The sequence below is a fragment of the Penicillium subrubescens genome, assembly GCF_028828155.1.
Source record: "Penicillium subrubescens strain IBT 31985 chromosome Unknown utg000002l_segment0_segment0, whole genome shotgun sequence".
NCBI classification, from domain to species: Eukaryota; Fungi; Ascomycota; class Eurotiomycetes; order Eurotiales; family Aspergillaceae; genus Penicillium; species Penicillium subrubescens.
Window position 1 is genome coordinate 4,691,839 of NW_026643152.1, and position 20,591 is coordinate 4,712,429.

Here is a 20,591-nt window from a genome sequence, read left to right on the forward strand (position 1 = left end):
GTTTGATGTAACGTCATTGGCCTAATGCGCCGGGCAGAAAAAATTAATTAAGAAAAAAAAGAGCAAAGCTCTAAGACGATCTCTGTTGCTGCAGTTGCGGGTCGCATCTTTTCTTCTTCTTCATCCACGCCCGTTTTTCTTCGGTGGTTCATTTCCCTCTCTACTTATTCCCTTGTACCATCTGTATTTTCGTTTTTCTTCAACCAATCTTATAAAAATGTCTGCCGTCCAACCGGTTGCCGTCTATGCCCTCCGGGTTCCTCCCGGCGTTATGGTGCCCGCCGTGCCAAATGCCGCCGCCTCGGTCAGTATCATACCTCACGATGCAAACCAAACTTCGCGCTGACCTCAAACCTTCTAGTTCCGTGTGAGCATGGCTGCCATCGACCCTGATGAGGAGCCTGAGTTCGATGATGGCGACTCCAGCAAGGCTGGTCGCGCAACCTTGAAGATTGTTCGCCCTCCTCCCGGTCTCGACATGGGCGATTCCGATGATGAGGACTACAGCGATGATGAGGATTACGATGAGGAGGACTCTGATGATGAGGAGGTCAACGGTGGCCCCAGCGACAAGGAGAAGGCCCGCAAGCTCAAGCAGGCTGCCGCCCAGAAGGAGCTCGAGGAGGCTATGGAGGAGGATGACGAGGACGATGAGGAGGATGATGGTGGCTTCGACCTTAAGGCTGCCATCTCCAAGCTGATCAAGGGCAAGGGTCCTCTCACCGATGATGACGACGAGGAGGATGACGAGTCCGATGAGGGCCTGGACCTTGATGAGAGCGTTATCTGCACTCTGTTCGCTGACAAGGTAAGAATTGTTTTGATTCGTAATTCAACGTATATCTACTTGGATACTGACTTTGTTTCACAGCAATGCCAGCAACCTCTTGACATCGTCGTCTGTGAGGGTGAGCCCGTCTTCTTCAAGAACACTGGTAACCAAACCGTTTTCCTCACTGGTAACTACGTTATTGGCCTTGACGAGGGCCACGACCATGACCATGACCACGATGACGAGGACGATGAGGATGACTACGACCTCTCTCCCGATGAGGATGAGCTCGACATGGAGGAGCTGCTGGCCATGGATGATGACGAGAGCGACGACCTGGATGGCATGGAGGACCCCCGTATCACCGAGGTCGACAGCGAGGAGGAGGCCCCCAAGTTGGTTGAGGCCAAAGCCAAGGGCAAGGGCAAGAAGCGTGCCGCCGAGGAGGAGGAGAGCCTTGACGACATGATGGCCAAGGGTGCCAAGGGCAAGGCTGCCAAGGAGGAGCCCGCTCTGACCAAGGCCCAGCAGAAGAAGCTGAAGAAGAACAACGGCGACGCTGCCGCCGTTGAGCCCAAGAAGGAGACCAAGGCCGACAAGAAGGTTCAGTTCGCCAAGAACCTGGAGCAGGGCCCTACCCCCAACGGTGACAAGCCCACTGGCACCCTTGGCGTTAAGGAGATCAAAGGCGTCAAGATCGACGACAAGAAGCTCGGCAAGGGTGTCGCTGCCAAGGCTGGCAACACTATCGCCATGCGCTACATCGGCAAGCTCGAGGACGGCAAGGTCTTCGACTCCAACAAGAAGGGCAAGCCCTTCACCTTCAAGCTCGGCAAGGGCGAGGTCATCAAGGGCTGGGACATCGGTGTCGCTGGCATGGCTCCCGGTGGTGAGCGCCGCATCACTATCCCTCCTCACCTCGCCTACGGCAAGAAGGCCCTCCCCGGTATCCCCGCCAACTCCAAGTTGATCTTCGATGTCAAGCTGCTTGAGATCAAGTAAATGTCGGACTGATCTTTTCACTCATATCTGTTATTTCGCACGGGTGTTTGTTTTGTGGGTTTACCGGTTTTATTGCATGATTCACCGTGATATCCGGCTTGTTTGTCTATTTCTTGCCTGTCCTGCTATGGCGGAGATGAGGCATATTACGTGGAATTCATATTCCCTTTGCATGGAAAAAGTGCCCGATTTTGTTCTGTATTTTGTATCTGCTACTGTGTATTTGAATCCAATCTGCCGTCTGGCATTTGAGAGTCCCTCTTTCGTTTTCTTGATGATCTTGTAGTACTCGGTAAGCATTGACGTGATGTCGGCCGGAAGCTCTAATTCAGCGCGGAAGTCCAGGTGCCGTGGTCCTCGCGCTTGCCAGTTGCTGAAGATCGACCCGGGCCCCTTCCCATTCAATCAATCGCTTCTGATCTTTCAATCACACCGACTAGCAGTTCTCCGAATTGTCGATTCTGATCTGCAGTCAAGTCACATCCTATCGTTAATCAGCCAGCGTGCATGTCGCACGCATGTCAAATCCGCCGCCATCGACGGAGAGGATCGTTCCTTGATCTCCGCGGGGCGAAGTATATCCAGCATCCTACAAAATGACAGTCTCTTACGGAACGAGTATACCACGCCGACGAAGCGTGTTCAACCTTTGGAATCAGAAAAGAGTCACTCCCCTTCGCAGCAAACCATACCCATCTCCAGCCGATTCAGCAGTATCCGACAGTCCTGTATCTCCCGTGTCCCCAAACTTAGATAGTGGAGGCAGCAGAGCTCGATTCCGACTCCGAGTCACACGAAGCGGCTCGAAGTTCTTATTGTTACTTGGGCTGGGGACTTCTTCGAATAGTGTGTCCTTATACACCCTCATTTCCTCTCAGTCTATGATGCTGACTGCAGAATCACAGGCAACAAGACAAGCATCAACACAAGATCAGGCGACGATGCTCCAAGCCCTGATGGCGATCGGCATATCCCATCAGCTCCACGCGCTGACCAATTCACTCCGATTTATATGACAAGCAGTTGCTTCCTCGAGACCAAACCCCTCATCAATAACACATCTGGCAACACACAGCTGGAAGTCCCAGACAATTCCTCACAGGATCTGGCCAATGACCAACCCCCGGATCGTAAGATTGACGGCCAAATTCAAGAGGAGAATACCCAACAAAATCGCGTTGAAGGAGACGACGTTCATGACAGCATTCCCCCCGAATCCCAAGCTCCGTCAAACTCGAGATTGGTGGACCGCGTTTCTCAAAAACTCTCGTTAACATTCGGACACCCAACGGTGGTACATCGCACTCACTTCCGCCCCAGACCTAGTGCCATTTTCTCGGACTTTCCGATCTCGAGAAGTAATTCCTACAGACAAGGGGATGGAGCCAATGATGACAGCTCGGATCCTTCAACACCTCCAAGCGGTAGTGATTCCCCCATTGGGTGTTCAAAACCTTGGACTCCGGTGACCTCCGCAGAGCCATCTCCTTCTTCATTGGAGAAACATAAAGGCGAAGCGAGAGAATCGTCCGCTGTCTCAAACTCTATTTCAAGGCCAAGTTCGACATCAAGTGGCAAGTCGACTACCACCGCTCCATCGATCCTTACAGTGGAAGCTGCCACTGTCGCCAAGGTCTATCTTGAGCTCTACTTCAACTCCATTTTTGAAAATATAGACCCGCGCGTTCATCGCCAGTATGAGCTGGAGCAGCACATCTCTGCATTTCACCTTGGATCCGAAGAGCAGGAAGCTACGCGACGCAACTGGGCCCAACAGGAGAATGAGTATCTGCGGCAATTTCGAAATTTGAAGACCCGCATGAGAACCCCGCGTATCAACCAAGCAGCCTCAATTGCTGGATACGAAGTTATCACAGTTCTGGGCAGAGGAAGCTTTGGGGTGGTGCGTTTGGTGCGTGAGAAAAACCCGGAGCAACTTGCCAAGGACACTCATGGGAGCCAAGCACACGATCCCAATATTTCCAGCGCAATGAGACCACATCTTGAAGCATTAAGATCGGCCATGGATGGAGCTAGACATAGCAAACGCAGGATCATGGCAGGCGAAAAGAAGGAAGTTTATGCAATGAAAGCAATCAAGAAATCCCACATGGTCCGCAATTGCCAGGAGGGTCACATTCGAGCAGAAAGAGACTTTCTCGTTGCGTCTGAAAAGTCTCGTTGGGTTGTTCCATTGATATCCAGTTTCCAAGATGACAACTATTTATACCTCGTCATGGACTACATGGTCGGCGGGGACTTCCTCGGGCTTTTGATTCGGAAGATTACTCTACGTGAAGACTGGACACAGTTCTACATTGCTGAAATGGTTCTGTGCATTGAGGAAGCTCATCGGCTTTCTTGGATCCATCGTGATATCAAGCCAGACAACTTTCTCATATCAGCGTCCGGACACCTAAAGATCTCCGACTTTGGATTGGCTTTCGACGGACATTGGTCTCATGACCAGGCATACTACAACAACCACCGCTATTCTCTCTTAGAGAAACTTGGAATTGCCATCACAGGGGATGCAGAGGATCAGGTCCAAGCCGCAGAAGCGGAAAAAGACCCAAACCTTGATCACAACGCAAAAGGGTATCGGGTGCCTCAAACGGGTCTTCTCGCATGGCGGAACAGGAAAGAGCGACGGCGATTTGCAAAGAGTGTTGTGGGAACGAGTCAATATATGGCACCAGAGGTCATTCGGGGGGAGATGTACGATGGAAGATGCGACTGGTGGAGTTTGGGCGTAATTCTCTACGAGGTTAGCCAAGCTTACTACCTCTACTAAAAAACATGTCTAACTTCTCCTTTCCAGTGTCTATATGGCTTCACCCCCTTTGCCTGTGAAACTCGCCATGATACCAAGATCATGATTCTTGCAAGTAACCCAACGAAATCTCTTTTATTCGAACCCATGTTAACACATGCTTCTCTCTAGCAACACTCGCAGTATTTGCAATTTCCGAGAGAGAGTTCAACGGACAAATCAGTATCACTGGAAGCTATTGACCTCATTAGAAGCCTCATTCAGGAGCGCGAATACCGACTGTCCTCGCCAAAATATCGCGCGAATAACATGTTGGCTGGTCGCCCTGCCTCCACTCACTACCTGTACTCCATGGATCCTCAATACAAAGATGTCACGAGCTACTGGGTGTACCCCGATGACGCAGCTGAGATCAAAGTCCACCCATTTTTCAGAGGTATCCGGTGGAATGATCTCCATATAACGGTTCCCCCATATATCCCTAGAGTCAAAGACTGGGAGGACACTCATTACTTCGATGACTGGAAGGACATTGAGAATCTGGAGAATCTGGAGGACAGCGACACAGAAAAAGAGTCCGATGAAAACGCCAGCACAAAGCCTCAAGCTGCATCCGCCGATAATGTGGCCTCGCCTTCCCCTGATCCTCCACTCATCAAGCGGCCGGTGCCAGGAGGAGACGCCATTTTCCCAGCCACACCCATTGAAGCTGTTACGCCTAGTGCGCCCAAGCAGAACCCCGAGAAGCAAAAGGAAAGAAAACGGCCTCGAGACAAGATCCTGCGGGATAGAAAAGCAGGCAAGACAGCCTTGGAGATTCGGAAGAAAGGTGCCTTCTTGGGATATACATACCGACGACCGAAAAGGCCAGCCATGGCCTTGAGGAGTGAACGAGGACGACAGCCATTCGTCAGGGGAGCGCTCGCAGATCTCTATGCCCTATGAAAGCGTTGGATTGGAATTCGTTGAGTTTTGTGTTTGTGGAGAGGTCTTGTTTACTTTCTTTTTGTCACGAGGTTGCTATCTTTCTTGATTGGTCAGCCTATTCATACCTCAAACCTTTCTTTCCTCCACAGGACTCGCAGTATACTGGAGCGAAGCTGCGCCCGGGAGCCTGCTTATTCATTCCTTGATATTCTTATAATGAAAACAAGTTTCCTTTTCCCTGAATTGCGTGATTACTGTACGGTCCCACAGTAATTGACTAGAAATTGCCTCGAAGATGTGCATCGCCTCTGACATTTCAATGCGTAGAGAATCTTAGACCGCGCACGTAACTCTAGATTCAGAGCCCTCCTGTATACGCCCTCATTCTTGCAAATAAAGACAGGAAATATTGAAGAGGAATCACTCCATACTGTTGATTGTAATTGATTTGTCTGATATATAATGTGATGTACAAGGAACAGAAAAGGGCATCGTATGTACTAAGTACATACCACGACCAGACCATGCTGGCGAACGTATTAAAAAAAGGGGGTTTCAACAAACCAACGTACGGAGCATTTTCTCTCTAGTCTGAAGGACGTCAGGGAGAAAAGCCGATAAGACATGGAACAGGAGAGTCCCGATGTTTGTGCAATCATGGCGTGGGTATCATATTGAAAAGATGCCATCAGAGCGGGGGATTTGACGAGATGGAGATATGACTTTTTTTGTGTTTGCTTGTTTGTTTGAGAGAGCTGTTTAGAGGATCGGCGCACTCATGGAGAATGCTGAGTCTGTTACCCGGTCCTCCGGCTTCATCGTACCGTTCAGCAGGGGGCAAAGCTTCTTGTTCGTCTTGATGTGTCCGACCTGGCCACAGTTGGCGCACTTGCGTTGCGTTCCGGCGGGTTTGCCATCCGCAGGTGATTCGCCGGCACGAGAGATGCCCTTTTGCTTCTCGCGAGCGAAGCGACGTTCCTTGTTACGGTTGAGACGGCTTAGCTCGGCCTCGATCAGCTTGCGGTTACGAGCATCCACCTCGGGATCACCGGTTGGTTGCAGAGATTCCAACTTGGTGGTGAGAGCTTCGGAGCGGTGGCGGTGCTGGATGTATTGTCTGATGACACGCGGGTCCCAGACAAGTTGTTCTTTTTCCAGGATCTCTCCGTTGGGGGCCTTGAATTGGCGGGTGATGCGGAGGACTTTGCCTTTTTGACTTGTGAAACTCATCCGACTGAACTGACTGGTTGTTTCATCATCGTATCGACGAGTGGGTGCAGGGGTTGGAGCTTCTGATCGTGGGGTAGGCTTGTTGAATTCTTCAATCTCCCCTTGATCGACATCGCTCTCGTCGTCTGAGTGCTCGATAGTGGACGACAGACTTGCCTTTTGGGCGTCCCAGATTCGGCGGATTGAGGTTTCGTATGATTTTTGTTGACGTGCGACATTATAACTGTGTCCACCTAGCTCCTTAAGCCGTTGTGCATCCAGTTTGTCTTCAACACTTTCGCCGATGGCCTTGAAGCCACCTTTCATCGAGGTTTTGATGAAACTGAAACCTTCGCCACGACCAGTGGGATCACCTTCGCCATGAAGCTTCAACATGGCTTTGCCTTGCGAAGCCAGCAAGAAGTTGCGAGACGCCTTCCAAGGAGCCATCAGCTGCTCGAAGCTCTCACCTTCCTCGTCTTCATCATTCTCATTGCCATTCTCGGCGTCGTTGCCAAAACCGGTGTCGTGAAGATGTTGCTGGCCAACCTGCATAGATTCTAGCAGACAAACATCCTCTGGCTGAACCCACGACCGGATGGTGTCTTGGTCAGGGAGGACTGGATCCAAAGGTTTCCAATATTTGGTATCCTTGTCATGTTGCAAGAAATCTTTGACTTTCTGACGATTCTGCATATCGGTGGTGCCGGGAATATGGGCCGTGACATCAGAGATTGCGAGTCGCTCGTCAGAACTCTTCTTAAGGAGTCGGTAGACAAGCATCTTCATTCGATTCTTAGCGACGGTGGTGACTTTGCGCGAATGAGGGCCGGGAATATCAACAGATGGGAACTGCTGTCCCGCGATGTAAAAGTTCTCAATGTTGCGGATGTAATAGCTCATCCCCATCGAGCCAGTCGTACTGCGAATAACCAGGAAATCGGTCGACTTGGCTGTGTGCGGGAACAATGGCGCCCTGTACATTGAGTTGGAGATTGCCGGGACAATCTCACCCGGGTCAACATGCCCGAAGATAGAGAAAGGACTTTTATCCTGCGGCAGCAAGACGGCCGTTTCGCCAATTTCTGCCTTCGGGCGAGTAGGATCTTCGGGGTTCTTCCTTCGGTAGTAGTTGATGAATCGGTTGCACATGCCGAAGTTGGAGAGCACCATGGGAACCTCCTCTGAATATTCCACTAGGAGCACACTGGAATTGTCTGCCAGTGAAAGTGATTTGGTTGAATCAAATAGTGATTTGGCGTCCTTGCCCTTGAGGTGCTTGCGTTTGACATGCGCTGGGTTCTTAAACCAGGATGTCTGACCGGTACGGAAATTCAAAGCCGGCCTGTGGAAGGATCGGGCTTCCGCCTTTTGCAACTCAGTCTTGTAGTAGGGCCACTGCAAGCGCAAGGCTGGCATGGCATGCTCCAGCGTGACGTTTCCAAGAGTACTCCGAATCTTGTTCTGGTGGTTTTGCTTGAGCATGTCGTATGCTTGGTCATTCGAGATGTTGTATCGGGAAGTAAGTTTGCGGGTAAGATTTGTGTCCACATCCTCCCTATTCCGGGGACCAGTTTGTTTCGGTTTGGGAAGTACCGCGTCTGGTCTCAATTCTTCCACAAGAATGTTCGGGTCGTTCATGTCGATAGTGACCCTTTTGGCGATCTGCGAAACCGCCTGTTCAGGCTCATCTAGGAGCGGAATATCAAGGTGGGACAAGGCAATAACGTCGATGGGTGTTGGGCCGGTTTTGCGCTTCTTAACTGGCGGATTTTCTTCCATCAGCCAGTCTACCTCGTCGTCGAATAGGTCGGTCGAGTCATGCGGGGCTGTAGCATTCAAAATAGCAGGCGTTTCCTCTGTGGTCGAGGAGATCTCATCTTTGACCTCCCAATCAACGCAGATGGTCCGGAGATCCTGCATGGTGAATCCTCCAGGGAGTATCTCATCCGCATCGGCCTCACCCATGTCAAAGTCTTCGTTGTCCTCATCCTCCTCCGCCTCTTCCTGGGCAGCTTCGGTAATAACCACAATGCCCAGCGCTTCCTGGTCCAGACCACGTTTGTTCGACTGGCCGGTTCTGAACACGCGCTCCTGGTCGGGGGCTAGTTCGATGTTGACTTTTGTGGGGAGAACGGGCTTGGGGACTTTGAGGGGCTGTTTTCCGAGGTAGTACGCCTTCTTGTGTGGGATAATCTCTAGCCAACGGGGGAGAGTGTTGCGGTCGAAGCTGGGGAACAGGGAGTGTAGGAGCTCCTCGTGATTCTCGGGTGGCGCTGGTAGATGGTCGGGCCCTGTCCTCCCGGACATCGCGAACAACTGTTGTTGGAGCTTCCACGCTCGCAGAGTCGCCTCATCCATTTCCTCGGAGAGGACACTAGCATCGTCAAGAATATCATCTTCATCCACATCCTCGACCATAGGCTGATCTGAAGTCTCCTTCACAGGCGGGATCGGTGGTAGCTCGACGGGCTGTGTTGACAACGCTGGCTCTTCATCTTCAAAGAGGTCCCGAGTATCATCCACCTGGCCAGCAAGAGGAGGTGAAAAGGGCCCTTCACCAAACAAATCATCGAGATTGTCGTCCTGTGTCTGTTCGCCTTCGCCGGTGCCTCCAAAGATGTCGTCACTTGGTCCAAAAAGCCCAGCATCATCACCTCCCATGTCCGCGAAAAGATCATCATGCGCGTCGTTCTCAGCGGGTCGCCGCAGTGCCTCCGGTTCTTCTTCCTCAGGAAGCTCATCATCTTCAAAGTCTTCGTAGTCGACCGCGTCATCCGCCTTCTCTCCAACATCCAAATCTCGGTTCATGAAGTCAAACTGCGGTCCGCCTTCATAATTGTTGAGTTGGCGCATAACATTGTCAAACTCCGCATCTTCCGGGGCCTCCTGGGCCTGGTTCTGAGTAGCGTGAGGCATTTTGTGATCGGTGATGAGGAAAGCGTTGGGATGGAGCAAAGGCAAAGGACGGTGAGGACTCGAAGATCCGGTTAGACGAGCGAGTGAGGTTGCCAGAGACTGGCGCAAGACGTTAGCGAAAGCGTAAGTCGAGCGGGCAGGCAACAAGGCAAGAGCAAAGTCGCGCGCATCGAGTTGGCTATCCCGCCAAGCGAAAGTGATGAAAGTTGTCTGTTGCCTCGGAGGCGCGATCAAAACGAGAGGAAGGGATGTGGTGAGTGCCCAAAGAGGCTTAGTGCGGTGCCAAGTAACTGTAGCTCCCTCGTTCCCCGCTCCACTTTAATTCTCTCTTGAAGGTTTTTGGGTATTTGAATCTTTGACTTTCTCTCACTAACTTTGGCATATCTGTCCAATGTCCTAGGCCCAGTATCTTATAATGGCAAGACTCGCAGAATGTTTTCCCGTTGTCAGTATAGACACCGCTACTAAGCAGCTTACATGTGACTACAGTGACCATTGCCACCTTCACAGTACCCTCTCTACTAACTATACTATATGAAAAGAAACACCCCAACAGCAAAAAAAACAGGTGTCCACGATTCTGTGTAATGATTACTTGTTACAGATCATTCATGTGGTTAATGGAGAGCGCCCACTTTCAAGATGTCCGTCAGTACTTTGACTTGACTAAACTCGGCTTTCATGGAATGGCCAAGTCCAACACGCCAGAGAGACGTGCCTTGTCCTAGGTGAAGCACGGAATATAAAAGAACCTTGGCTGCGCTTCGGAAACAGTCGAATACCAAGGACGAAGAAATGTAAGAGCTGTGGAGATGAACTGCCTCGCTGAAGGCCAATCTTGCCGAGTCGGATTCTGCCAGTAGACTGTCTGCCAACAAACATGAAAAAGCTACGTGTAAAGCTATCCGACAAGATCACAATTACCAATTGAAAAGGAGCGAGTACGATTTTCTGCCTACTTATATCGAATTGATCTCTTGAGAGTTATGGGGAGCGACCTCCATGAGTCTCAAAATGCACTAACCTAATTAGGCAATGAGCTTGATACACTCAATGCAGCTAGAGTCGACGTGAACATATCGATCGTTTCAAGTCATAATGGTTTTCATTAGAGTTAAGACATAAGGTAAGAGAAGGACCGGCCTCTTATTGTCCATTAACTTCTCCATAGAAGATACACAACGCTTTGCTGTGCCCATCCATACAATAGTGCATCACCTCGGCCTTGCGACCCTCGGGCACAAACTTCGCCAGCTGCCTGACATCTGACGTCCGGGGCAGATACAGAGCGATGTGGGGGGTAAAGAGCGAATACTCCTTGTAGAGTGTCTCGAGCGAGTACGGCTCCATGGTCCGCAGGTTGAATACCTGATCTGAACGATATCCGGGCCCTATCGCTCATTGTGTTAGCCACTTCAATGACAAGAAAGGATTGTTGAAACTTACCACCCCAAGGAGGGCTTGCAAAGATCACACTGTATGGGGCTAAATCCTTTAGCTGTTTCTTCAGGATCTCAAAGCAGTCGCCTTCAAACCAGGTGACTTGATTCTCAACGCCGTAGATCTTGGCATTGTGTTTGGCGCATTGGAGAGTAGCGGGGTCCTTCTCGATCGCATAGACGCGCTTCCATTTGCCTGTCTTTGCGAAAGCGATGGTATTGCCTCCGGCGCCGGCAAAGCAATCCACCAAGATACAGCGCCCAGCTGGAGCGTTCTCAGCAAGATGGGCTGCTATTTTGCTGTTCACTGTGTAAGTCTCACTGCAATGACCAAAAAGACATGTCAAGGGGCACACATACTTGGCCACAGGTTCAGGAGTGACTCCAAACCAAGCATCATCCGTCAACCATACCCCATCGTCATACTTGGAGAAAATGCGGTACCGTTGAGCCCAATAACTAAGTGATGAGTCAACGCTGGTGTGTCCACTCAAGCAAAATACTCAAGGGAACATACTTTTGAATATCCCAGGGGACTTCCTCAGTACTTTTGTAATGATGCACCTCTGATGGTGCGACGTCCTCATCCGCCATGTCGCAAAGTCCGGTGGAGATATAAATCGCAAGTCTTCGATAACGAAGCAACTGATAAAGCAAATTTGTTTGCCCTGTTTGCATCGACATCCGGCCAGCTCGCAGGCCCGCATAGCTTCCCCGAGTATGATCTCGAGATCGCACGTCCTGAACAGGCCAAACCCCTCGAGAGATTCAATCGCTTCCTGATGTTTGGTGCGCTTAATCGATTTATTGGGCGGCTGGACGGCGAGCCTGTCCAGCAGTCTCGGAATGGCCCCAGCGACAACGCCTATGGCTTCCAAGTACTCCGCAACAAGGATACCGAGCTGCCCTTGGAACCGTGGTTTGACTTTATCGTGGGAATTAATGGCCATCCTATTGTTTGCTGACCCCACATCCCTGATAGGAAACGTTCATGTGGCGCTGATACCTACTCGCAGGAAGATCCAGACCCAAACCTCTTTGCGACGGAAGTGCGCAATTGCGCCGGCTCTAGCTTGACGTTGGAAATATGGAGTGCCAAGGTACTTTGAACCTATCCGATGTATGATCATGGAAATATCATTTAATCTTTGTTTTGTTCTGCGCAGGGCCAAAGAACGCATACCGTCACAGTCCCCGTACCAGCAACGAGCCCCTCCCTTGGCCTTGCTCTACAACTTGCCCCCCTTTCTTCTACACAACACATCTGGCATGTCCTTGGGATCCCATCGCCGCTGAGCCCTGCCTATCGTGCGGGACTACTGCCACATTCAGACTATATCATCGGCACGCCGAGCGGGACATTACGTGGGGAGTCTGCGCTCGGGGAGCTGGTAGAGGACCATCTTAACCGCACCCTCGTTTTGTGGGTATACAACAGTGAATTCGACGTCGTACGGGAGGTCGAGCTCGTTCCCACAAGAGGATGGGGCGGTGAAGGCGCCCTTGGAGCCGAGCTGGGCTACGGCGCTCTACATCGTCTACCAATTGGGTTGGGCGAGGAAGTGGAAGGACCTGGCGAGGTTGTCTTTGAAACGCGCGAAGATGGATATCCCGCAGCAGTCCCAAGCCACAATGGCATCCCCGCAGTAACCGAATCCTCTGCAAACTACCTAGTCCCAGCAAACATGGTATCACCCCCTCCTCTTGCGTCTCAAACAAGAGTAATTTCACCTCCGAGCGGAGCATCACCCGCAAGCCGGCGGAGTGCAAAGACACGTCCGGGGGTCTCGCCTAGCAGAGCGTTTGATGATTACTTTGCCGAAGGCGAGCAGAAGAGTCGGGAAGAGGACTTTGCGCCTTCACGGAAGGGGACTCCTCTGCCTCCTCCACCACCTCCGCCTAGAGTTGGGACCTCGCCCTCCCATTCCGGCAGTCCAGCTCCTGCAGCAGCCGAGGCAATAGCTAATGTGGAAGCTGTGGAGGGAGAACCAGGGCCAGCGCAGGAAGAATAATGATACAATGTCAATCGGAGCTGGATTTGATAAAGGCTACATGAATTTAACCATTATACCAGCTAAGTTAGTTATTCCAACCTGACCCAATTATCAAAATCGTGGCACGTATAAGGTTGAAACACATAAATTTGAACCGATGGATATTTTTTTGTCAAACAAAGGGGACGTCCGGATTATATCATCGGATCTACGAGTTCTAAGCGTACATATGCAAAAGACGAAACTCCTCCCCGACCACCCAATGGTGACCGGAATCAAGCCAGGAATATAAAATTCTAGTGACCCTTGCTCACCAACTCCTCAAGCTTCTTCCGGGTCTCACCAATCTTGTCCTCCATCATCTGGCGGGCCATACCACTGTGCGCAATGCCGGTATACCAGATGTGCTCCGCGCGCTCGCGGGCCGCAAGGTGGTTCTCCGCAATGACGGGGAACTTCTTCTCATACTCCCATGTAAGATCTGAGACGTTCTTCATCGTCACGGGCAGGAGAGTGAAGGCAGCGACGGTACCGAAAGTAAGAGGGGACAGAGTGCGGAGGAAGATACCGCGGTTGCGTGACACGATGGAGCCGGCCATGGCAGACACGATAACGTAGATACCGCCGGGAGTCAGGCGCTCACCGGACTCGGGAGAAGGAGCCAGCGATGCAATGGTGTTGGTGAACGCGTTCTCGATGTGCAGAGCCCGGGACAGGAAGTCGTTGAAGCCGTTCTCTGCGGCCAGGGAGTGGGAGTAGAGGAAAAGGCGGGCTTGCCGGATCTGAGCGGTCAGGATGTCTGTAGGGGTAGGCGAGGAAGAGGTGGATTGAGATATGGGCAGAGAAATCGCCTTGGGAGCCGGAGCTGCGGGCTTGGAGAGTTCCGGGATGTCGGATGGGAAGTCATCGTAGATGGGTTTGCGCTATATTCGGCGAGTCGTCGCAAGTCAGAAAGAGCTTCTCTCAAGTGTACATATCGAAGACGAGTATGTTCGGATCATCTCACCTCGCGAGGCTCCTCGGCGAAAGCAGTCTGCTTGGGGTACAAGGCCAGGCCTCCTGCGAGGAGGGTGGCTGCGATTGGAGCCACAGCCCGCTATCATCGAGTCAGCACGCCATTGAGCAGTCAATTGCACCAGGAAGACCCGGATTCAGCTATCGGCGATCGAACATACCTGCTTCAACATCGGCCGGAATGACATCCTGGGGGGTGTGGGGGTGATGAAGCAGAGGGTTTGGATGGGTGAGGGTGAAGCAAAGTCGGGTTGGAGCCAAGAACGGGAATTCTTCGGCTCGGCGGAACCCAGGATTTCTCCCCCGTCATTGCCCGTGTCCCCTTCTCTCTCAACTCCGCATTCCCAGCTCCAGGTTTCTTGTGGTTTTTTTGGTGCATTGGTGGACTTTCTATTTTCATACTTTCGCTTCAACTAAGTATACAGCTCCTACCATGCTCCGCCCTCTCGGGCGCCGGTCGTGGACGTGCCGCAAATGTCTTTCCCGACAGCAATCACGAGCCTTCGAGAGCGCCGCTTCGCAAGCCCCCAGACTACACGCCGATTACGTCCCAGCAGATAATAGCGCGCCGAGGAAGAATGTCGATGACGAGACTCTACGTCGTGTGTTTGACTCGCAACAGTTCTGGAAGGAGTTCTCGTACAAGCGCAGTGCAGTGTCCAAGCGGGCAGGGTTGGTTCAGAACCAATACTTGACAAGTCCAGATGGCTTCCGGACATTCGCCAATGTATCGCTGCAGAAATGCCAGGCGATCGTGGCGAAGGTCTTGCAAGCGTCTACTTTGGACGAATACCGGGGGTTGGCACGGAATCTCGATCGGCTGAGCGACCTTCTGTGTCGTGTGATCGACCTTTCCGACTTCATTCGAACAATTCATTCCGACCCTCGGATCCAAGAAGCAGCGACGCAGGCGTACGCGCTTATGTTCGAATACATGAATGTTCTGAACACAACCACAGGTCTTCATGATCAGTTGAGCAAGGCTATCGCGAATCCCGACGTGACTTCACACTGGACCGAGGCGGAGACAATCGTGGCACAGATTCTTATGAAGGATTTTACAAACTCGGCCATTCACATGCCGCCGAGCGAAAGGCAGAGATTTGTGAATCTGTCCAACGATATCAGCCAGGTCGGCTCCGAGTTCTTTGGTGGCGCAGAGCCATCCAAGTCTCAGGTGGTCTTCAATGCGAATAGCCTCCAAGGACTGGACCCATTGATGGTCCAGCGGATTAAGAAGTGGAATAATAAAGCTCCAGTGCCAACCGCAGGAATAGTTCCTCGGCTTGTGCTACGGTCTGTACGAGATGAGTCTGTTCGAAAGGATGTATATCTCGCGACACGAACGTCTAGCTCCCGCCAAATCCACCGCTTGGAGAAGCTTTTGATGAAGAGATCAGAGCTGGCACAGCTTTCAGGCTTCAACAGCTTCGCTGATATGACCCTGAGCGATAAGATGGCCAAGACACCCGAAGCAGTCTCCAACTTCCTGACGTCACTGATCTCGAGCAACCGAGGACTTGTCAGTGAAGAGCTGTCCCAGTTGCAGCAAATGAAGGGCAGCTCGCTGCAGCCATGGGACCATGCTTATTATGTACACAAACGTGTGATGGAGTATTCGCAAGCCCGTCGCTCGCGTGAGTTGAGTGCCGTGCCCGAGTTCTTCTCCTTGGGTACAGTCATGCAAGGTCTTTCTCGACTCTTTGATCGCCTTTATGGTGTCCGATTGGTACCCCAGGAGACAGCCTCTGGTGAGACCTGGCATCCGGATGTTCGCCGTTTGGATGTGGTCAACGAGGCTGAGCAGCATATCGCAGTTGTCTACTGTGATCTGTTCTCGCGACCAGGCAAACACCCCAACCCTGCTCATTTTACCCTCCGCTGTTCGCGTGAGATATTGGCTGATGAGGTTGCGGAATGCGCCTCAATGGACCAGTCCGTTCACCCCAATGACGGTATGGCCACCGCGGTTGACCCGCAGACAAACACTCTGCGCCAATTGCCCACCATTGCTCTCGTGTGCGATTTCCAGGAGCCTGTCACGAATGGTTCTGGTCGACCGACACTGTTGAGCGAGCAAAGCGTACGCACATTGTTTCACGAGATGGGTCACGCTGTCCATTCGATTCTGGGACAGACTCCCCTCCAGTCGATTTCCGGCACTCGATGCTCAACTGACTTTGCCGAGCTTCCTTCCGTGCTGATGGAGAGCTTTGCTACCGCACCAGAAGTCCTCGCGCTATACGCACGACACTGGAAGACCAACGAACCCCTGTCCGAGAGCATGATGTGTAGCATGGAGCAAGACCGTAATGCCCATGGATCCATCTATGGAGCCGTCGAGAACGAGGCGCAGATCCTCATGGCCCTAGTCGACCAGGCTTACCACTCTATCCCTTGCGACCAGGCAGCCAATGGAATCGATACTACAGACATCTACCACAAGGTGTTCAATCAGTATTCCAGCCTGCCAGACCCTGATGATGTCCGGCCACGGACTTCCTGGCAAGGCTTCTTCGGCCATTTGTACGGCTATGGCGCTACCTACTACAGCTACATCTTTGATCGGGCGATTGCCAACAAGATTTGGCAGGATGTCTTCCTTTCTGGAAAGGCCGCTGTCGATCGCACCGCAGGTGAACGATATAAAAACGAAGTTCTCCGCTGGGGAGGTGGCCGCACAGGCTGGCAGTGCGTTGCGGGTGTGTTGGGTGAAGATAACCCGTCCAATGCCAACGGCCGATTGGTCGAAGGCCGTGACGAAGCCATGCGTGAGGTTGGCCGCTGGGGTCTCGGGAGAGACGGGGTTTCCGGTTGATGTATTGATGCATCTGTAATCTTATAATGATATCCTATATATGTCTAAACCATTTTTGAGAGAATGCATTTGACCGGATTCCGGCTGCAGCCACCTCTGCGGAGTACCTGAAATCCCGTGGGTGGGTCAGATTAACCCTAAGTAGTTTAATTCACCGTTGTAGATCATCTTATTCTTCTTTAATACTCAAATTTTCAGTTCCTCTCAACTGGAGCTAACACACCAGGTATACACCCTGTTGTCTCATACAGATATGTCAAATACGCTCGACGTGTTGTAATCAATCAATGTGACAGCACATCTTTGATTGAGATATTGCTTCACATAGAGTCCCTCGGGTACAAGCATCTTGGGTTAAACGATCTGAAACCATCTTTAGTGTCGACGCAAAGGAACCGTCCTCGACTTTTGACGCAATTTCTCCCAGAACCTTTCCGTAGGCCCAAATATCGTTAAGTTGACGTGTTTAAAATGGAAGATCAAATGGTGATATCTCATCGGGTATCTCTGGAGCACACCATTCATGCGTCACTCCCCCGATGCCGCTGATATCAATGAGAACGGCATTGTCATCCTCGTCTAAAACAATATTTGACGGCTTCAAGTCCATATGAGTTTTCTTCGCATGGTGAATAGTATTAAAGCAGTTCCAATTTGAACAGCCCATCGCTCCCAACGGAATTTCTTGACACGATCTTCTTTCAAGACTTGTTGCAAAGAGCCACCACTGTAGTATTTCAACAGAAAACCACTGATAACCATCTGTTGATTACCTTTTGTGGAGGTCGCGTACGGATTGGCGAATACTGCAACGCCTGCTGGCTGAACTATCCCTGTCACGCCCTTGAAATGTTCCAAGTTCTTGGAGCTCATTTCGTCGCTCGCGCTTTGATTGGGGTTGGTCTGGCTGGGGATTTTGAGTGAAGGAAGAAACTGCACCCTGAAGGCTTATTCTGATCCACCATTTCTTGTCTTGTAGACGGTAGATCAAAGTCTGGGAGCGCCTGTTTGGCTCAGGTTTGCCTTCGGCTCTAAAGTCTTTATCTTCAAAGTAGGACTTGAGCTCTAGGTTAGATGTCATAGAAGAGGCTGTCTTGGAGGACACTTTATCTTCTCTGAAGGTGAAGAATGCTCGCTCCTTGGGCTTCAAGGGAAAGCCTGGGAGCTAAGGTCATATGTCTTATCCAGTGGCACGTGACTTGAATACAAGGATGACGCTGCAGGAGTCTTTAGCAGGTACGCCAGCGAAGCTGTGGTGGTTTGCCTACCCAACATGTCTAGAGTGTAAGGGTATGCTGGCCTAAACACTTGTCGCTGCATAGGAGGTCCTGCGTTGCTTCACCGACCACAAAGCAAGACTACTCTTGGAGGTGTTGGGTTTGATGAGCCAACTATACCCCTCCTTAGGCTGTGACAATAATGCACGGCAAACGCACCTATCACGGTGCTGAACTTACGACATTACACATAAACAGGATAACTAGAGGCCCTCAGCTCCCACTGCAATCGAGAAGTCAAAGTCAGATAAGTGCAGTGGCCATTGCCAATCTACGATAACATATCTACTGTAGTTATTTATAGTCGTAGGCTTGTCTCCAGGTCGAACGGGATCAGCGGGTCTCAGAACCCACGGGCCTTTTCAAGATCTACAGTACTCTAGGCGTATCTCAAATCGAACCGATTAACAGCATAAAATATAGAGTAATCAATACTTTACTGATTTAAAGGGACAATGAAGTTACAAAACCAGCGGGGTACTATGAATCATGGCAAAAACCGCTCGTGGTTCCAACCCTAGTGTAGCATGGTACCGATCAGCTGCACCTGGTGAAATGTCTCACTACGCGATAAGACCATCTGCAGCCTCGCGATCCAATCATAAAGTTGTCTCCAGCTGAACTGCTATTTCCCTACATCGTAGTTGCTCAGAATTTGAGGCAAATTTACATTTTAATTTGAAATTTTGTAACAGCCTTTGCTAACGTATGGCTTGTGTTATATTGTCAGCGCTCTTCTCTTTGGGGAAGTTGGATGACGGCAATAATTGAATGCGCTGCACGCCCTAGTCAGATCATGCAGGTGGCTTGCTGCAGTGGTACTCCCCAAGGAATCAAAACGGTAAAGAGGGGAGTGCTCGTGAAGCTTGTGATCGCCTAGGTAAAGCACAGTTGCCTACTGGCTATTGACGTAGGGTCGCATCTTGAAATTCGGAGTGTCTCAGTATCGCGCCTATATCTTTCTCTTAGGCCCCGCTGTTTTTCCCGGACCCTGAGAGAGGAACGTGAGGTTGGCGTTGGCGTGCATGAACACCCTTGGCCGCAACCAGCGCACTATAATAATGTGGGTATTTTCTTGCTTTGTTCTAGAAACTGGGCTTGAATCTGTTGCGGTCTCAACTGACTTGGGTCAAGTATGTCGGATGCCTGGCATTAAAGCAACAACTAAGAATTCGTCTTATCCTTTGTTATCCACAGGAAGGGCATGACTTATCTTCCCTTCCATCTACCCAATTCTTCCGCCGTCCTTATCACTGTATCTCCATTGAAAAAAAAATCGTGCAATATGCCTAAATTACCTCTTGCCAGCGACAATGCGTCCATAAATTCCACCACCACTACCTCTTTCTCTACGGCCTTTCAATCCATTCATGCACCCCCTCGCCAACTTCGTCGAAAAAAGACAGTGACTCAATTGACACGATGGGTCTCAAAGAGAATGTCACGTACATCCATGACCGACCCCATTCGGGGCAATCAGCTTAGCGAGCAGAATCTCAAGCAGCTCGATAACGCTATCAATGCAGAAGCAGACGGCCCTATTGCCGACAAAACCAACACAGAATCAAGCACCGCCTCTTTCATCAAGGAACACAGGAGACCTTTCGAAAGGATTGATGTAATCCTCGAGGAGCCCATTCCAAAGCGAAACCTCGAGAGGGAACGAGAATTGCGCGTGCGCCACTCCTATGCTGCATTTTGCGAAGATTTCATATTTTCGGGTCCAGTGAGCCCAAAGAGGGTATTCGACATGACCATGGGTATGGACGACTGCAAGGAAGAGATAGAGCAGATGGGAGACTTGAAAACGGATCCTATGCCAGAATCACAGCCAATGTCTGGCGAAGCAATGCCCTTCGAACGAGATGAACCGTCTACTCCAACATTATTCCCGTTGGCAGCAAGGATGGCGGGGAATGAGTCGACACGAACCACATGTCACCCTCAAGAAACGATACAACGCACCAAAGATGCGACCAAGAGAGGTCTAGATGAGGATGAGGACTTCAAGCCCGATTCACCTTTTACACCTTGTCTCCAACCACCGTCTTTAATCTTGACCCCATCCGTTCATAAAGATATGCAACGCGAAACTCGAGAAAGGAAGAGGGCCAGACAACAAAAGCTTTTGGGACCTTTCCGGACATTGTTTCTGAAGGTGCAGCCGTTGCGAGGACAGAGATGTGACATGGAGTGAATGATTTCGACGATAGCTGCCCACGCAGATATATTTAATTCAATTCATCAAATATTCAGAAACATCCCCACAATCAAAATCAAATAAAGAAGGATGATGAAGGATAATTGATTTAAATATTTAAGGCACAACCATTTTGAGATTTGAACATGGCTTAATGGGCAGCGAGTGCGTTTCGTTGGGATCAGTCTGGACCAGTAAGGGTTGTTTGTTGAATGAACCTCAACATCTGGACCAGTCATTGACTCAG

The 20,591-nt window shown here is 50.9% G+C and overlaps 8 protein-coding genes across 8 annotated transcripts; 5 read left to right on the plus strand and 3 right to left on the minus strand.

Annotated features, from left to right (window-relative positions):
- The first annotated feature begins 99 nt into the window (after nucleotides 1-99).
- On the plus strand, nucleotides 100-2,028 carry N7473_003067 (FKBP-type peptidyl-prolyl cis-trans isomerase). Its single transcript, XM_057149007.1, has 3 exons — nucleotides 100-304; nucleotides 362-808; nucleotides 872-2,028. Exons 1-3 carry the CDS (start codon nucleotides 218-220, stop codon nucleotides 1,772-1,774), a joined length of 1,437 nt encoding a protein of 478 aa, XP_057012661.1. The 5' UTR covers nucleotides 100-217; the 3' UTR covers nucleotides 1,775-2,028.
- A 342-nt stretch (nucleotides 2,029-2,370) lies between these two features.
- N7473_003068 (serine/threonine-protein kinase) lies at nucleotides 2,371-5,492 on the plus strand (the record flags this gene model as incomplete). The annotated part of the gene is made up of 4 exons (XM_057149008.1): nucleotides 2,371-2,620; nucleotides 2,680-4,541; nucleotides 4,596-4,658; nucleotides 4,719-5,492. The coding sequence occupies 4 exons, from the start codon at nucleotides 2,371-2,373 to the stop codon at nucleotides 5,490-5,492; spliced, it is 2,949 nt and encodes a 982-aa protein (XP_057012662.1).
- Nucleotides 5,493-6,233: 741 nt separating this feature from the next.
- Nucleotides 6,234-9,602, minus strand: N7473_003069 (DUF3591 domain-containing protein; the record flags this gene model as incomplete). Its single annotated transcript, XM_057149009.1, has 1 exon — nucleotides 6,234-9,602. The coding sequence occupies one exon, from the start codon at nucleotides 9,600-9,602 to the stop codon at nucleotides 6,234-6,236; it is 3,369 nt and encodes a 1,122-aa protein (XP_057012663.1).
- A 1,146-nt stretch (nucleotides 9,603-10,748) lies between these two features.
- N7473_003070 (RNA methyltransferase) lies at nucleotides 10,749-11,635 on the minus strand (the record flags this gene model as incomplete). The annotated part of the gene is made up of 4 exons (XM_057149010.1): nucleotides 10,749-10,993; nucleotides 11,049-11,341; nucleotides 11,402-11,500; nucleotides 11,559-11,635. The coding sequence occupies 4 exons, from the start codon at nucleotides 11,633-11,635 to the stop codon at nucleotides 10,749-10,751; spliced, it is 714 nt and encodes a 237-aa protein (XP_057012664.1).
- Nucleotides 11,636-11,823: 188 nt separating this feature from the next.
- On the plus strand, nucleotides 11,824-13,053 carry N7473_003071 (uncharacterized protein; the record flags this gene model as incomplete). Its single annotated transcript, XM_057149011.1, has 3 exons — nucleotides 11,824-11,997; nucleotides 12,058-12,141; nucleotides 12,208-13,053. The coding sequence occupies 3 exons, from the start codon at nucleotides 11,824-11,826 to the stop codon at nucleotides 13,051-13,053; spliced, it is 1,104 nt and encodes a 367-aa protein (XP_057012665.1).
- Nucleotides 13,054-13,331: 278 nt separating this feature from the next.
- Nucleotides 13,332-14,237, minus strand: N7473_003072 (MICOS complex subunit MIC26/MIC27; the record flags this gene model as incomplete). The annotated part of the gene is made up of 3 exons (XM_057149012.1): nucleotides 13,332-13,958; nucleotides 14,042-14,131; nucleotides 14,211-14,237. The coding sequence occupies 3 exons, from the start codon at nucleotides 14,235-14,237 to the stop codon at nucleotides 13,332-13,334; spliced, it is 744 nt and encodes a 247-aa protein (XP_057012666.1).
- Nucleotides 14,238-14,482: 245 nt separating this feature from the next.
- Nucleotides 14,483-16,867, plus strand: N7473_003073 (mitochondrial intermediate peptidase; the record flags this gene model as incomplete). The annotated part of the gene is made up of 1 exon (XM_057149013.1): nucleotides 14,483-16,867. One exon carries the CDS (start codon nucleotides 14,483-14,485, stop codon nucleotides 16,865-16,867), a length of 2,385 nt encoding a protein of 794 aa, XP_057012667.1.
- Nucleotides 16,868-19,597: 2,730 nt separating this feature from the next.
- Nucleotides 19,598-20,341, plus strand: N7473_003074 (uncharacterized protein; the record flags this gene model as incomplete). Its single annotated transcript, XM_057149014.1, has 1 exon — nucleotides 19,598-20,341. The coding sequence occupies one exon, from the start codon at nucleotides 19,598-19,600 to the stop codon at nucleotides 20,339-20,341; it is 744 nt and encodes a 247-aa protein (XP_057012668.1).
- Nucleotides 20,342-20,591: the final 250 nt, after the last annotated feature.

Bases quoted from the DNA above. Each gene is read 5' to 3' on its own strand.
- N7473_003067 (XM_057149007.1), top strand. From the start codon at position 218: ATGTCTGCCGTCCAACCGGTTGCCGTCTATGCCCTCCGGGTTCCTCCC. The intron at 305-361 runs GTCAGTATCATA...CAAACCTTCTAG, and splicing joins TGCCAAATGCCGCCGCCTCG to TTCCGTGTGAGCATGGCTGC. The intron at 809-871 runs GTAAGAATTGTT...TTTGTTTCACAG, and splicing joins GCACTCTGTTCGCTGACAAG to CAATGCCAGCAACCTCTTGA.